A 16710-nucleotide genomic window follows, 5' to 3' on the forward strand; every position below is an offset into this window, starting at 1 on the left:
TTTGCAGAAATTTCTGTGATTGTGCTTTACATTTGAATGAGACTTCTAAAATCTATGCAAGTGCTGCAAAGAACTCCATCAGTAGACAAATCTGTCCCTTCCACCTAAGGCCCCCTTCACATGCATTTCCCTCCGGTGCATGAGGCATCCGTTTTCACATGTACTGGAGACATGTCCGTCTTTGTCCCACACGTGTGAAGCGGACTCATGCAAGCCTAGCGGTATGTGCAGATACGTACCATACGCGGATGTTATTGGTGTGACATCTGTGTGCTGTCCTTGAGACACATACCGGAATAAAATGCCTTGCAGAAAATACAGTTTTTTATGTGTTAAAGGTTTGCAAACTTTGCAAAAAACTATTTTATAGATAAATGGATAAAAGGCAGATAAATAGATAGACATCTCAATTCACAATACCAGGACACATTATAAAAAATGGCACCCTTTAGTGCCTTGTATATTGACTTAATCTTACAGCTATTAACATAATAAATAAAAAATAAATAAATAATTTATAACCAGCAAAGGTAAAGCAGACAATTGTGAGTTGATATTATCAGGATGGGAAGGTCCCTGGTTATTGGGCCCTTTACAGCCTAAAAATACCAGCCCACAGTTGCCCCAGAAGTGGCGCACCAAGTTAGATGCCCTAATTCTGGCGCTTTACTTTGGCTCTTCTTGATTGCTCTGGTTAGTTGACAATCACGATAATGGGGCTTGTTGTTGGTGTCAGCTGTGAATTGTCAAAAAAACACAGTTGACTTCAAGCCCTGGTGTTAGTGATGCAGAACTGTTTATCAGACACCCCCATTACTAGCCTGACCACGTCGGATCTGCGTGGGACTTAAAAAAATAAAAATAAATTGGTGAACCAGGGTAAGAGTCGGGGAGTGTTTTTTTAAATAAAGTATTTTTTTCATGTGTGTTTTTTACTTTTTAGTGCTGGGTTAGTAATGGACATGTCTGATAGACACCTCTCCATTACTAATACCAGGGCTTGATGTCAGCTGTGTTTTTAGACAATTCACAGCTGTCATCAACCCCAACTACTATTACCCCAATTGCACCAGGGCATCGGGAAAAGATGAGGCAAAGTGCCAGAATTGGCACATCCAATGTGATGCACCACTTCTGGGGCGGCTGAGGGTGGGTATTTTTAGGCTGGAAAGCACTCAATAACTCTAATAACCAGGGACCTTCCTTACCTGACAATATCAGCTCTCAGCTGTCTGCTTTACCTTTGCTGATTATAAAAAATGTGTGTGTGGGGGAACCGAACGTCATTCTTTTCATTTATGTATTTGATTAATATCTGTACCATTACGTCAACATGCAAGGCACTATAGGGTGTCAATTTTTCTAATGTGTCCTGGTGTTGTGAAATTAGATCTATCTATCTATCAAGGGTCGTTGTAAATCTTTAACCCATAAAAATCACTATTTTCTGCAAGGCATTTTATTCCAGTAAGTGTCACACAAATGCCACATGATGACGCACATGTACACACAGATGGCACACGGATGACTCACGTGTACACAAGTATGTTACACAGACAAGCAGCACTGATAACACGACACAGTTTTTTCCAGTACTGGTATCATCAGGACATTTGAAGGGGCCTAAGAAAAATTGACATAACCTACATTAGATATGAGCACTGCTTGTGATTCTATTACATAACTTTGATATGATATTCTAAGAAAATTCTGAAATAGTTTCTCAGAATATTCATTAAATGTTATATTTGGCAGATTATTCTTAATTTGTTATTCCTTTAAAAATTCTCAAAAAAATAAATCAAATAATGTAAAAAAACCCAAAAAAGATCAGACTTACATGTCGGACGGTTCTGTTCAGCTCCACAGACAGCATAGTCTTTAATGTCATATACATATATATAACCGATGTAATCTGCTACAAACATGAGAGAGTCATCCTTAGTAATGGCAAGACTGCTGACCTGGCATCCAGCCCTAGACTTAAGGGAGAGAAGATGGATTTATATAATGCACTTTCTAACTGTGGGACTAGCGGTGGGAAGGATTTAATTATAATTATGGTAGGTCAATAATACCAAAATCTCAAGTCTCAAAATAATAAATAGATGCATCATTAAATAATTATTATGCAAATGCAACTGATGCAGTGATAAAATTCTAGGTATATATCAATCATTGTTTCTATAAGTTACCAGTTATTTATTAGAACCATACAATATGTTTTCACCTATATTGTCCTGTGTATGCATTTTGTTCATACTTTGGTTTATTCTTCAACAGTTCATATTACAATTTATATATCACTAATCTGATATCGATCCATCTATCTAATGTGATATCTATCTAATCTATGTAATATCTATCTACAGTATCTATCTATCTATAGTATCTATCTACAGTAACTATCTATCTATTCTATGTAATATCTATCTATAGTATCTATCTACAATAGCTCTCTATCTATTCTATGTAATATCCATCTACAGTATTTATCTATCTATCTATAGTATCTGATATCGATCCAACTATCTAATGTGATATCTATCTATTCTATGTAATATCCATCTACAGTATTTATCTATCTATCTATAGTATCTGATATCGATCCAACTATCTAATGTGATATCTATCTGATCTATGTAATATCTATCTATTCTATGTAATATCTATCTACAGTATCTATCTATCTATAGTATCTATCTACAGTAGCTATCTATCTATTCTATGTAATATCTATCTATTCTATGTAATATCTATCTTTCTACATTATCTATCTATCTATCTATCTATCTATCCATCCCTATACAGATTTGCTGACAACTTATCTCCTGCCACTCCCTGAGATCACAATATATTCTCATGAGCAGTTTTTGGATCAGGACCTAATTCTGTCAGATGTAGTGCTTTATAGAGTAGCATGCTATTATGCACCTGGATGTTTTTGACTTTTGCTGTAATAAGTGCAAAAATCAGTAGAAGCTTCTGGATGGTATTCTGGCATTGTCATACCAGTGACTATATCTAAATCAGTTAATAGCAGCCATGTCTACCTTACATCTACATGTTTTTTAGATGGACACTTACTGGCATAAAACTCGCAGACAGTTTTCCACCTTGGAATATGTTCCAAAAATTGACTGAGCCTATAAAACATACAAACATTGTCCTTACTTCCCAACATAAGTGCAGATCTTTACTAACACTCGTGACTTCATCATGGATCACCTGATGGTCCATTGGAGACAAGCGAGGCTGCTCCTTGTAACTTCACAGTCCGCGTTTTCAGAAACAAAATTTTGCTCACACTTTTGTCTGTTGCTATGAAAAAATAAAAAAAAAGTCTTCAAATTAGAAACAAAAAATGTGAAAAATTATATTTTTATAAAGTGCCACCAACTTCAGAAGAACTTTATGTACAATAAAATCAGTAATTGGCTTCTTGATTAATTAATGTTTGTCGTCTTTCTTTTTACCCCATTATACATTGTTTTATCAAATGTTTCACAACGGTTTGCACCACATTGGTAGCTTTCCTATTTTGTGGATTCTCTGATATATGGCAGTATTTTCCATATGTTTAATTATTGCTAATTATGCTACTGCTTCAGTTTTTTGTCATTAGGTGGTGGGGGCCAATTTTATTTTGCTATAGATTCCCATGAATTCTAGTTACACCCCTGGGTAGTCCTATGGAATAATGCCAATGAAGTGGGACTACATAGGAGATAGGAGATACCGGTAGTTAATTTGACAAAAGACTGCAATACTAAAGCAGTCGTATGAAAAGCAAAGAAAAATATGCTAAGCTCACCATTTACAAAAAACAGTGCCAGATCCCTGGGGAGTGCATGAAACGAAATCCCGATTATAAATGGATGAATAAAAATCCAAGCAAAAAAAGAGAAAAATCCAGCGCTTGGTTTACAATATAGAATAAAAACAAATAAAAAAAGTAATTTAACTTCACACAGTTAAAAATAGGAGATCATAACAAGAAAAACCCCAGCTCGATGTGATAATAAATGTTATAAATATTATTGTTTTTATTCTACATTGGAGACCAAGTGCTGGATTTTTCTCTTTTTTGCTTGTATTAATACTAAAGTATTGCAGTACATTGTACAAGCAATTAAGGGATCATGGGTTTAAGTCCAACTGGGAAGCTAAAAATATAAAAAATAGCTTATTAATATATATATATATATATATATATATATATATATATATACACTATATATATATATATATATATATATATATCTATAATATAACGCTGGGAGCGTCACTCTGTCCGAAGCCTCTATAGACTGCGCAAGCGCACGCGCCGGCGCAGTCTAGGCCCCACAGAGCGACGCTCCCAGGAGATCGCGGTATGCGTAAACACTGAACGCTCACCGCGATCTCCAACGGAGAAGCAGGGACCGCCAGGAGGGTAAGTATGATATATTTACCTGTCCCGTTCCTCCGTTGCGCGCTGCCCCTCCGTCCTCCGGTCCACATCCTCTGCCTGTGACGTTCACAGTTCAGAGGGCGCGATGACGCGCTTAATGCGCGCCGCCCTCTGACTGAACAGTCACAGCCAGAGGACCGGAAGACAGACCGGCGCGCAGCGCTGGATCAGGCCCAGGTAACTATAGCAAGTGCCGGGGGCCTGAGCTAGCGGCGACTCCGGCACCTGACCCCCACAGCGCGCCGGTGTCCCCGCCTGCTCAGGCCCCCAGCACCGCCGCGCACAGCCTGAGCCACCGCACCCAGCACAGCCTGAGCCACCGCAGCCAGCACCGCCTGAGCCACCGCAGCCAGCACGGCCTGAGCCACCGCACCCAGCACGGCCTGAGCCACCGCACCCAGCACGGCCTGAGCCACCGCAGCCAGCACCGCCTGAGCCACCGCACCCAGCACGGCCTGAGCCACCGCACCCAGCACGGCCTGAGCCACCGCACCCAGCACGGCCTGAGCCACCGCAGCCAGCACGGCCTGAGCCACCGCAGCCAGCACGGCCTGAGCCACCGCAGCCAGCACGGCCTGAGCCACCGCACCCAGCACGGCCTGAGCCACCGCACCCAGCACCGCCTGAGCCACCGCAGCCAGCACCGCCTGAGCCACCGCAGCCAGCACGGCCTGAGCCACCGCACCCAGCACGGCCTGAGCCACCGCACCCAGCACGGCCTGAGCCACCGCACCCAGCACGGCCTGAGCCACCGCACCCAGCACGGCCTGAGCCACCGCACCCAGCACGGCCTGAGCCACCGCAGCCAGCACGGCCTGAGCCACCGCAGCCAGCACGGCCTGAGCCACCGCACCCAGCACGGCCTGAGCCACCGCACCCAGCACGGCCTGAGCCACCGCACCCAGCACAGCCACGCACAGCCGCCGCACCCAGCACAGCCACGCACAGCCGCCGCACCCAGCACAGCCACGCACAGCCGCCTGCACTCAGCACCGCCACGCACAGCCGCCCGCGCTCAGCTCCGCCACGCAAAGCCACCCACGCACAGCACAGCCACATACAGCCGCCCGCACTCAGCACAGCCGCCTGCACTTAGCACAGCCGCCCGCACTGATGGGGGCGCAGGATGGAGCAGCACATGATAGGGTGGAGCAGCACATGACAGGATGGGGGCGCAGGATGGAGCAGCACAGCCACCGCACCCAGCACAGCCACCGCACCCAGCACAGCCGCCCGCACCCAGCACAGCCTGAGCCACCGCACCCAGCACAGCCACGCACAGCTGCCGCACCCAGCACAGCCACCGCACCCAGCACAGCCACGCCCACCCAGCACGGCCACGCACAGCCGCCTGCACTCAGCACAGCCACGCACAGCCGCCTGCACTCAGCATAGCCACGCACAGCCGCCCGCACTCAGCACCGCCACGCACAGCCGCCCGCACTCAGCACCGCCACGCACAGCCGCCCGCACTCAGCACCGCCACGCACAGCCGCCCGCACTCAGCACCGCCACGCACAGCCGCCCACGCACAGCATAGCCACGCACAGCCGCCGCACCCAGCATAGCCACGCACAGCCGCCGCACCCAGCATAGCCACGCACAGCCGCCGCACCCAGCACCGCCACAAACAGCCGCCGCACCCAGCACAGCCACGCACAGCCGCCGCACCCAGCACAGCCACGCACAGCCGCCCACAGCCACGCACAGCCGGCCACACCCAGCACAGCCGCCAGCACAGCCTGAGCCGCCGCACCCAGCACAGCCGCCGCACCCAGCACAGCCGCCGCACCCAGCACAGCCGCCGCACCCAGCACAGCCGCCGCACCCAGCACAGCCACCGCACCCAGCACAGCCACGCCCACCCAGCACAGCCACGCACAGCCGCCCGCACTCAGCACCGCCACGCACAGCCGCCCATGCACAGCACAGCCACATACAGCCGCCGCACCCAGCATAGCCACGCACAGCCGCCCGCACCCAGCACCGCCACGCACAGCCGCCGCACCCAGCACAGCCACGCACAGCCGCCCGCACCCAGCACAGCCGCCCGCACCCAGCACAGCTGCCCGCACCCAGCACAGCCGCCTGCACTCAGCACAGCCACGCACAGCCGCCCACAGCCACGCACAGCCGCCTGCACTCAGTACCGCCACTCACAGCTGCCCGCACTCAGCACCGCCACGCACAGCCGCCCACGCATAGCACAGCCACATACAGCCGCCCGCACTTAGCACAGCCGCCCGCACTGATGGGGTGCAGGATGGAGCAGCACATGATAGGGTGGAGCAGCACATGACAGGATGGGGGCGCAGGATGGAGCAGCACAGCCACCGCACCCAGCACAGCCACCGCACCCAGCACAGCCACCGCACCCAGCACAGCCACCGCACCCAGCACAGCCACCGCACCCAGCACAGCCACGCACAGCCGCCCGCACCCAGCACAGCCACGCACAGCCGCCCGCACTCAGTACCGCCACGCACAGCCGCCCGCACCCAGCACAGCCACCTGCACCCAGCACAGCCACGCCCAGCCGCCCGCACCCAGCACAGCCACGCCCAGCCGCCCACGCACAGCACAGCCACATACAGCCGCCCGCACTCAGCACAGCTGCCCGCACTCAGCACAGCCGCCCGCACTGATGGGGGCGCAGGATGGGAGCACATGACAGGATGGGGATGCAGGATGGAGTAGCACATACCAGGATGGAGACCATATACCAATATAAATGCTCGCCACCCGGGCGTAGAACGGGTTCAATAGCTAGTATATATATAGTGCTTTGTGAAAGTATTCGGCCCCCTGGAACTTTTCAACCTTTTCCCACATATATTGCTTCAAACATAAAGATACCAAATGTAAATTTTTGGTGAAGAATCACCAAAAAGTGGAACACAATTGTGAAGCCGAATAAAATTTATTGGTTATTTTAAATTTTTGTGGAAATTGAAAAACTGAAAAGTGGGGCGTGCAATATTATTCGGCCCCTTTAACTTAATACTTTGTTGCGCCACCTTTTGCTGCGATTACAGCTGCAAGTCGCTTGGGGTATGTCTCTATCAATTTTGTACATTGAGAGACTGAAATTCTTGCCCATTCTTCCTTGGCAAACAGCTCGAGCTCAGTGAGGTTTGATGGAGATCGTTTGTGAACAGCAGTTTTCAGCTCTTTCCACAGATTCTCGATTGGATTGAGGTCTGGACTCTGACTTGGCCATTCTAACACCTGGATACGTTTATTTGTGAACCATTCCATTGTAGATTTTGCTTTATGTTTGGGATCATTGTCTTGTTGGAAGACAAATCTCCGTCCCAGACTCAGGTCTTTTGCAGACTCCAACAGGTTTTTTTTAAGAATGGTCCTGTATTTGGCTCCATCCATCTTCCCATCAATTTTAACCATCTTCCCTGTCCCTGCTAAAGAAAAGCAGGCCCAAACCATGATGCTGCCACCACCATGTTTGACAGTGGGGATGGTGTGTTCAGGGTGATGAGCTGTGTTGCCTTTACTCCAAACATATCGTTTGGCATTGTTGCTAAAAAGTTCGATTTTGGTTTCATCTGACCAGAGCACCTTCTTCCACATGTTTGGTGTGTCTCCCAGGTGGTTTGTTGCAAACTTTAAATGACACTTTTCATGGATATCTTTCAGAAATGGCTTTCTTCTTGCCACTCTTCCATAAAGGCCAGATTTGTGCAGTGTACAACTGATTGTTGTCCTATAGACAGACTGTCCCACCTCAGCTGTAGATCTCTGCAGTTCATCCAGAGTGATCATGGGCCTCTTGGCTGCATCTCTGATCAGTCTTCTCCTTTTTTGAGATGAAAGTTTAGAGGGACGGCCGGGTCTTGGTAGATTTTCAGTGTATGATACTCCTTCCATTTCAATATGATCACTTGCACAGTGCTCCTTGGGATGTTTAAAGTTTTCGAAATAATTTTGTATCCAAATCCGGCTTTAAACTTCTCCACAACAGTATCACGGACCTGCCTGTTGTGTTCCTTGGTCTTCATGATGCTCTCTGTGCTTCAAACAGAACCCTAAATCAAAATTCTGTGAAATCAAACTGTCCACTTAGGAAGCAACACTGTTTGACAATCAATTTCACATGCTGTTGAGCAAATGGAATAGACAACAGATGGAAATTACTGGCAATTACCAAGACACACTCAATAAAGGAGTGGTTCTTCAGGTGGGGACCACAGACTACACCTCAGTACCAATGCTTTCTGGCTGATGTTTTGGTCACTTTTGAATGTTGTTTGTGATTTCACACTCGTGGTAGCATGAGACGGACTCTACAACCCACACAAGTGGGTCAGGTAGTGCAACTCATCCAGGATGGCACATCAATGCAAGCTGTGGCAAGAAGGTTTGCTGTGTCTGTCAACATAGTGTCCAGAGGCTGGAGGCGCTACCAGGAGACTGTTGTGAATTCCGCTCTTGGGCTCCCTCCGGTGGTTGTAAGTGGCACTTTTGTGAGTTCTGCTCTTGGGCTCCCTCCGGTGGTTTTAAGTGGTACGGCTGCTCCTTGGATCTAGTAGTCAGCAGCTGCTTCCACTGATTGTCTTTCTGGCTCGGCTATTTAACCTGGTTCTATCCTTCAGCCTGTGCCAGTTGTCAATGGTTCCTGGTTGGATTCACATCTCTTCTTGGATTTCCCTGATATTCTGACCAGTTCAGCAAAGATAAGTCCTTGCTTTGTTCTTTTGCAGTCCACTTGTCGTGGACTTAATCGTTCTGCACTTTCTATGTTTTTTCTGTCCAGCTTGTCAGTATGGATTTATTCAGTTAAGCTGGAAGCTCTGGGAAGCAGATTTACCCTCCACACCTTTAGTCAGGTGTGGAGATTTTTGTAAACTCTGTGGTGGATTTTTCTAGTTTTTAATACTGACCGCACAGTATTCCTTCCTGTTCTATCTATCTAGTTAGACTGGCCTCCTTTGCTACATCCTGGTTTCATTCTGCGTATGTCATTTCCCTCTCCACCCACAGTCAATATTTGTGGGGGGCTGTCTGTCCTTTGGGAATTTTCTCTGAGGCAAGATAGCTTTCCTGTTTCTATCTGTAGGAGTAGTTAGTCCTCCGGCTGTGACGAGGTGTCTAGGGAGTGACAGGAACATCCCACGGCTACTTCTAGTGTTGTGTTAAGCTCAGGAACTGCAGTCAGTACAGGTACCACCTCCTCCAGAGCACGTCCCATGTTGCTCCTAAACCACCAGATCATAACAGTACAACTGGCCGAAAATGAATTAAATGCATCTCAAAAGAAGGGAAAAAAAGTTCTGAGCCATTTTTTTTTCTGCAGTCTGTTTTGTCTTTTTTTTCCTCTTAATCTCTGGGTGGTTCAGAATTTTGGCGCTGGAATGGATGTGCAGGGTTTGTATTCTCGTGTGGATCAACTTGCTGCAAGAGTACAGAGTATCCAAGATTATGTTGTCCAGACTCCGGCTTTAGAGCCTAGAATTCCAACTCCTGATTTGTTTTTTGGGGACAGATCCAAGTTTTTGAACTTTAAAAATAACTGCAAATTGTTTTTTGCCTTGAAACCCCGTTCCTCTGGTGATCCCATTCAGCAGGTTAAAATTGTCATCTCTCTGCTGCGTGGTGACCCTCAGGACTGGGCATTCTCCCTTGAATCAGGGGATCCGGCATTGCTTAATGTAGACGCATTTTTTCAAGCGCTCGGATTGTTGTATGACGAACCTAATTCTGTGGATCATGCAGAAAAGACCTTGTTGGCCCTGTGTCAGGGTCAGGAAGCGGCAGAATTATACTGCCAGAAATTTAGAAAATGGTCTGTGCTCACTAAATGGAATGAGGAGGCTCTGGCAGCAATTTTCAGAAAGGGTCTTTCTGAAGCCCTTAAAGATGTTATGGTGGGGTTCCCCACGCCTGCTGGTTTGAGCGAATCTATGTCTCTAGCCATTCAGATTGATCGGCGCCTGCGCGAGCGCAAGGTTGTGCACCATATGGCAGCATCCTCTGAGCAGAGTCCTGAGCCTATGCAATGTGATAGGATTTTGACTAGAGCAGAACGGCAGGGATTCAGACGCCAGAATAGGTTGTGTTTTTACTGTGGTGATTCTGCTCATGTTATTTCTGATTGCCCTAAGCGTACTAAGAGGGTCGCTAGGTCTGTTACCATCAGTACTCTACAGCCTAAATTTCTCTTATCTGTGACCCTGATTTGCTCATTATCGTCCTTTTCTGTCATGGCATTTGTGGATTCAGGTGCTGCCCTGAACTTAATGGACTTGGATTTCGCCAGGCGCTGTGGTTTTTCCTTGCAGCCTTTGCAGAGCCCAATTCCTTTGAGGGGCATTGATGCTACACCGTTGGCCAAGGATAAACCTCAGTATTGGACTCAGCTGACCATGTGCATGGCTCCAGCACATCAGGAAGACTGCCGTTTTCTGGTGTTGCATAATTTGCATGATGTTGTTGTACTGGGTTTTCCATGGTTACAGCTACATAATCCGGTGCTGGATTGGAAATCTATGTCTGTGACTAGTTGGGGTTGTCAAGGGGTACATAGTGACGTTCCTTTGATGTCAATTTTCTCTTCCCCCTCTCCTGAGTTTTTGTCGGATTTCCAGGATGTATTTGATGAGCCCAAGTCCAGTTCCCTTCCTCGACATAGGAACTGTGATTGTGCTATTAACTTGATTCCTGGCTGTAAGTTCCCTAAGGGCCGACTTTTCAATCTGTCTGTGCCAGAACATGCCGCCATGCGGAATTATGTTAAGGAGTCTTTGGAGAAGGGGCATATTCGGCCGTCTTCGTCACCACTGGGAGCGGGATTCTTTTTTGTTGCCAAGAAGGATGGCTCCTTGAGACCCTGTATTGATTATCGCCTTCTTAATAAGATCACAATCAAATTCCAATACCCTTTACCTCTGCTTTCTGATTTGTTTGCTTGGATTAAGGGGGCTAGTTGGTTTACTAAGATTGACCTTCGAGGGGCATATAATCTTGTTCGTATTAAACGGGGTGACGAATGGAAAACTGCATTTAATACGCCCGAAGGCCATTTTGAATACCTTGTGATGCTTTTCGGGCCCCTTAATGCTCCTTCTGTATTTCAGTCCTTCATGTATGATATTTTCTGCAATTATCTTGATAAATTCATGATTGTGTATTTGGATGATATTTTGATTTTTTCCGATGATTGGGAGTCTCATGTGAAGCAGGTCAGGATGGTATTCCAGATCCTTCGTGATAATGCTTTATTTGTGAAGGGGTCTAAGTGCCTATTTGGAGTTCAGAAGGTCTCTTTTTTGGGTTTTATTTTTTTTCCCTCGTCTATAGAAATGGATCCTGTTAAGGTCCAAGCCATTCATGACTGAATTCAACCCACATCTGTGAAGAGCCTTCAGAAATTTTTGGGCTTTGCTAATTTTTATCGCCGTTTCATTGCCAACTTTTCCAGTGTGGTTAAGCCCCTGACTGATTTGACGAAGAAAGGCGCTGATGTGATGAATTGGTCGTCTACGGCTCTGGAGGCCTTTCAGGAGCTTAAACGCCGATTTACTTCTGCCCCTGTGTTGCGTCAGCCGGATGTTTCTCTTCCTTTTCAGGTTGAGGTTGACGCTTCTGAGATTGGGGCAGGGGCCGTTTTGTCTCAGAGGAGTTCTGATGGTTCTTTGATGAAACCGTGTGCTTTTTTTTCCAGAAAGTTTTCGCCTGCGGAGAGCAATTATGATGTCGGCAATCGGGAGTTGTTGGCTATGAAGTGGGCATTTGAGGAGTGGCGACATTGGCTTGAGGGAGCCAAGCACCGCGTTGTGGTCTTAACCGATCATAAGAATCTGATTTACCTCGAGTCGGCCAAGCGGTTGAACCCTAGACAGGCTCGATGGTCCCTGTTTTTCTCCCGTTTTGATTTTGTGGTCTCGTATCTTCCGGGATCTAAGAATGTTAAGTCTGATGCCCTCTCTAGGAGTTTTTTCCCTGATTCTCCTGGAGTCCTTGAGCCGGTTGGCATTCTTAAGGAAGGGGTGATTCTTTCTGCCATCTCCCCTGATTTACGGCGGGTGCTTCAGGAATTTCAGGCTGATAAACCTGACCGCTGTCCAGTGGGGAAGCTGTTTGTTCCTGATAGATGGACTAGTAAAGTAATTTCTGAGGTTCATTGTTCGGTGTTGGCTGGTCATCCTGGGATTTTTGGTACCAGAGATTTGGTTGCTAGGTCCTTTTGGTGGCCTTCCTTGTCGCGGGATGTGCGTTCGTTTGTGCAGTCCTGTGGGACTTGTGCCCGGGCCAAGCCTTGCTGTTCCCGCGCTAGTGGGTTGCTTTTGCCCTTGCCGGTCCCTGAGAGGCCCTGGACGCATATTTCCATGGATTTTATTTCGGATCTTCCTGTTTCCCAGAAGATGTCTGTTATCTGGGTGGTTTGTGACCGGTTCTCTAAAATGGTCCATTTGGTACCTTTGCCTAAATTGCCTTCCTCCTCTGATTTGGTTCCATTGTTTTTTCAGCATGTGGTTCGTCTGCATGGCATTCCGGAGAATATTGTGTCGGACAGAGGTTCCCAGTTTGTTTCTAGGTTTTGGCGGGCCTTTTGTGCTAGGATGGGCATTGATTTGTCTTTTTCTTCGGCGTTTCATCCTCAGACAAATGGCCAAACTGTGCGAACTAATCAGACCTTGGAAACCTATTTGAGATGCTTTGTGTCTGCTGACCAGGATGACTGGGTGGCTTTCTTGCCGTTGGCCGAGTTTGCCCTTAATAATCGGGCTAGTTCGGCTACTTTGGTTTCGCCTTTTTTTTGTAATTTTGGTTTTCATCCTCGTTTTTCTTCAGGGCAGGTTGAGCCTTCTGATTGTCCTGGTGTGGATTCTGTGGTGGACAGGTTACACCATATTTGGACCCATGTGGTAGACAATTTGACGTTGTCTCAGGAAAAGGCTCAACATTTTGCTAACGGTGTGTTGGTCCCCAGCTTCAGGTGGGGGATTTAGTCTGGTTATCTTCTCGTCATGTTCCTATGAAGGTTTCTTCCCCTAAGTTCAAGCCTCGGTTTATTGGTCTTTATTAGATTTCTGAGATTATCAATCCTGTATCTTTTCGTTTGACCCTTCCAGCCTCTTTTGCCATCCATAATGTTTTCCATAGATCTTTGCTGCGGAGATATGTGGTGCCCGTTGTTCCCTCTGTTAATCCTCCTGCCCCGGTGTTGGTTGATGGGGAGTTGGAATATGTGGTCGAGAAAATTTTGGATTTTCGTTTTTCGAGGCGGAGGCTTCAGTATCTTGTCAAGTAGAAGGGTTATGGCCAGGAGGATAATTCTTGGGTTGTTGCCTCCGATGTCCATGCTGCCGATTTGGTTCGTGCTTTTCACTTGGCTCGTCCTGATCGGCCTGGGGGCTCTGGTGAGGGTTCGGTGACCCCTCCTCAAGGGGGGGGTACTGTTGTGAATTCCGCTCTTGGGCTCCCTCCGGTGGTTGTAAGTGGCACTTTTGTGAGTTCTGCTCTTGGGCTCCCTCCGGTGGTTTTAAGTGGAACGGCTGCTCCTTGGATCTAGTACTCAGCAGCTGCTTCCACTGGTTGTCTTTCTGACTCGGCTATTTAACCTGGTTCTATCCTTCAGCCTGTGCTAGTTGTCAATGGTTCCTGGTTGGCTTCACATCTCTTCTTGGATTTCCCTGATATTCTGACCAGTTCAGCAAAGATAAGTCCTTGCTTTGTTCTTTTGCAGTCCACTTGTCGTGGACTTAATCGTTCTGCACTTTCTATGTTTTTTCTGTCCAGCTTGTCAGTATGGATTTATTCAGTTAAGCTGGAAGCTCTGGGAAGCAGATTTACCCTCCACACATTTAGTCAGGTGTGGAGATTTTTGTAAACTCTGTGGTGGATTTTTCTAGTTTTTAATACTGACCGCACAGTATTCCTTCCTGTTCTATCTATCTAGTTAGACTGGCCTCCTTTGCTACATCCTGGTTTCATTCTGCGTATGTCATTTTCCTCTCCACCCACAGTCAATATTTGTGGGGGGCTGTCTGTCCTTTGGGAATTTTCTCTGAGGCAAGATAGCTTTCCTGTTTCTATCTGTAGGAGTAGGTAGTCCTCCGGCTGTGACGAGGTGTCTAGGGAGTGACAGGAACATCCCACGGCTACTTCTAGTGTTGTGTTAAGCTCAGGAACTGCGGTCAGTACAGGTACCACCTCCTCTAGAGCATGTCCCATGTTGCTCCTAAACCACCAGATTATAACAGGAGACAAGCCAGTACACCAGGAGACGTGGAGGGGGCAATAGGAGGGCAACAACCCAGCAGCAGGACCACTACCTCAGCCTTTGTGCAGGAAGGAACAGGAGGAGCACTGCTAGAGCCCTGCAAAATGACCTCCAGCAGGTCACAAATGTGCATATGTCTGCACAAATGGTTAGAAACTGACTCCATGAGGATGTCTGAGTGCCCGACGTCCACAGATGGGGGTTGTGCTCACAGCCCAACACCCTGCAGGATGCTTGGCATTTGCCACAGAACACCAGGATTGGCAAATTCGCCACTTGGGCCCTGTGCTCTTCACAGATGAAAGCAGGTTCTTACTAGGCACATGTGACAGACGTGACAAAGACGTAATCATGTTATGTTTATCCAAGCCCCCTGATGATCCAGATCAGTGAAACGCGTAGAGGCATGAGGGACTTGCCCTCAAAACATCATGAATGATGAGTACCCCATGGTTATAGCTGGCATATTTTCTATATCATAACATGATTACGCAGTTGGTTATCTATACTGTGTCCATTGTTGATTAAGTGTTTTTGGCCTACTTATAATTAATGATTGTGGTAGTAACTTGTTTTAGGCCCACCCGGCTATTTATCTAAGAGTCAATAGATTATCTATTGGGTCACCGGCAGGGTGAGCCGTCGAGGAGTGGGGGCGCCACTTCCGCTGACCAATAGGGTGCCAACCCGCACAGGTAGGTAGGCTATCAGAAATAGCAGGGAACAGCGATAGAGAGGTACTCTGTGTGGATTATGCACTTCTTTGCACTTTAGTTAATTTTGTTCTTCACTCTACCTCACACTTTCTCAACGATTGCTATGGATGACTAAATTAAAAAAGCAATCACTGTCCCTTTCATTTTTCCTGTCGTGTCAGATTGGAGTTTAATTGTATCACACTATTTATAGTGTTTAAACAGGAGTAACAGGGATAGCCGCCGTGGAGCGGGGGCGCCTATCTCGAATAAATTTTAGGGTGCCAACCTCCGCTGTATAGGCAGGGTGGATTTAGAGCATCAACAGTCTGAGGGATAGTTCTAGTCAAGCACGGTTGTCTGTATGGTGATTGTGTGTTCAATTTTAAAGTGAACAATAAAAAAGTAGTTTTTTCCAGTATTTGATAGGATACAAGGTTTTTGTTTTGTTTTTTTGATTTTGAACCTTGGTTTGTTCATCCAAATTTTCTTGTTGGGTGAAGCCATTTATTGTCAAACTACTGTGTTTTCTATTTTTAAATCATAATGACAACCCAAAACATCAAAATGACTCTGAACAAAAGTTCCCTGTTATGACCTGGTGGTTAAGGAGCAACATGGGACGAGGTCTGAGGAGGTGGTAACTGTACTGACCGCAGTTCCTAATCCTAACACCAACACTAGCAGTAGCCGTGGGATGTTCCTGTCACTCCCTAGACACCTCGTCACAGCCTGAGAACTAACTACCCCTACAGATGGAAACAGAAAGCTATCTTGCCTCAGAGAAAAACCCCAAAAGGAAAGATAGCCCCCCACAAATATTGACTGTGAGTGGAGAGGGAAATGACATACACAGAAATGAAAACATATTTTAGCAAAGGAGGCCACTACTAATCTAGATAGACAGAATAGAAAAGGATACTGTGCGGTCAGTATTAAAAACTAAAAGTCCACGCAGAGTTTACAAAAATAATCTCCACACCAACTCACGGTGTGGAGGGCAAATCTGCTTCCCCAGAGCTTCCAGCTAGACTGAATAAATCATACTGACAAGCTGGACAAAAAGAGACATAACATGAGCTGAGCGATTAAGTCCACAGCAAATGGACAACAAAAGAACTAGCAAGAACTTATCTTTTGCTGAAATGGACAGGCCATAAGAGAAATCCAAGGAGAGATCTGAATCCAACCCAGAAACATTGACAGCTGGCACAAACTGAAGACCAGAGCCAGGTTAAATAGCAAAGCCAGGAGAGAAGATAAGTGGGAACAGCTGCTAATGCTAAACCCAAGGAGCAGCAGTTCCACTTGAAACCACCAGA

The 16710-nt window shown here is 46.9% G+C and overlaps 1 protein-coding gene across 1 annotated transcript in view; it reads right to left on the minus strand.

The window, feature by feature from the left end:
* LOC143817775 (cilia- and flagella-associated protein 337-like) overlaps positions 1 to 16710 on the minus strand; it is a 263091-nt gene that overhangs the window by 40594 nt on the left and 205787 nt on the right. The window contains exons 23-25 of the mRNA XM_077299254.1: positions 3229 to 3321; positions 3088 to 3146; positions 1785 to 1982 (exon numbers count right to left, since the gene is read on the minus strand). Of these exons, the coding sequence (XP_077155369.1) occupies positions 1785 to 1982; positions 3088 to 3146; positions 3229 to 3321 (350 nt within the window). The remainder of the gene's footprint in view (positions 1 to 1784; positions 1983 to 3087; positions 3147 to 3228; positions 3322 to 16710) is intronic.

This window comes from Ranitomeya variabilis, chromosome 3 (assembly GCF_051348905.1).
Source record: "Ranitomeya variabilis isolate aRanVar5 chromosome 3, aRanVar5.hap1, whole genome shotgun sequence".
Lineage (NCBI taxonomy): Eukaryota > Metazoa > Chordata > Amphibia > Anura > Dendrobatidae > Ranitomeya > Ranitomeya variabilis.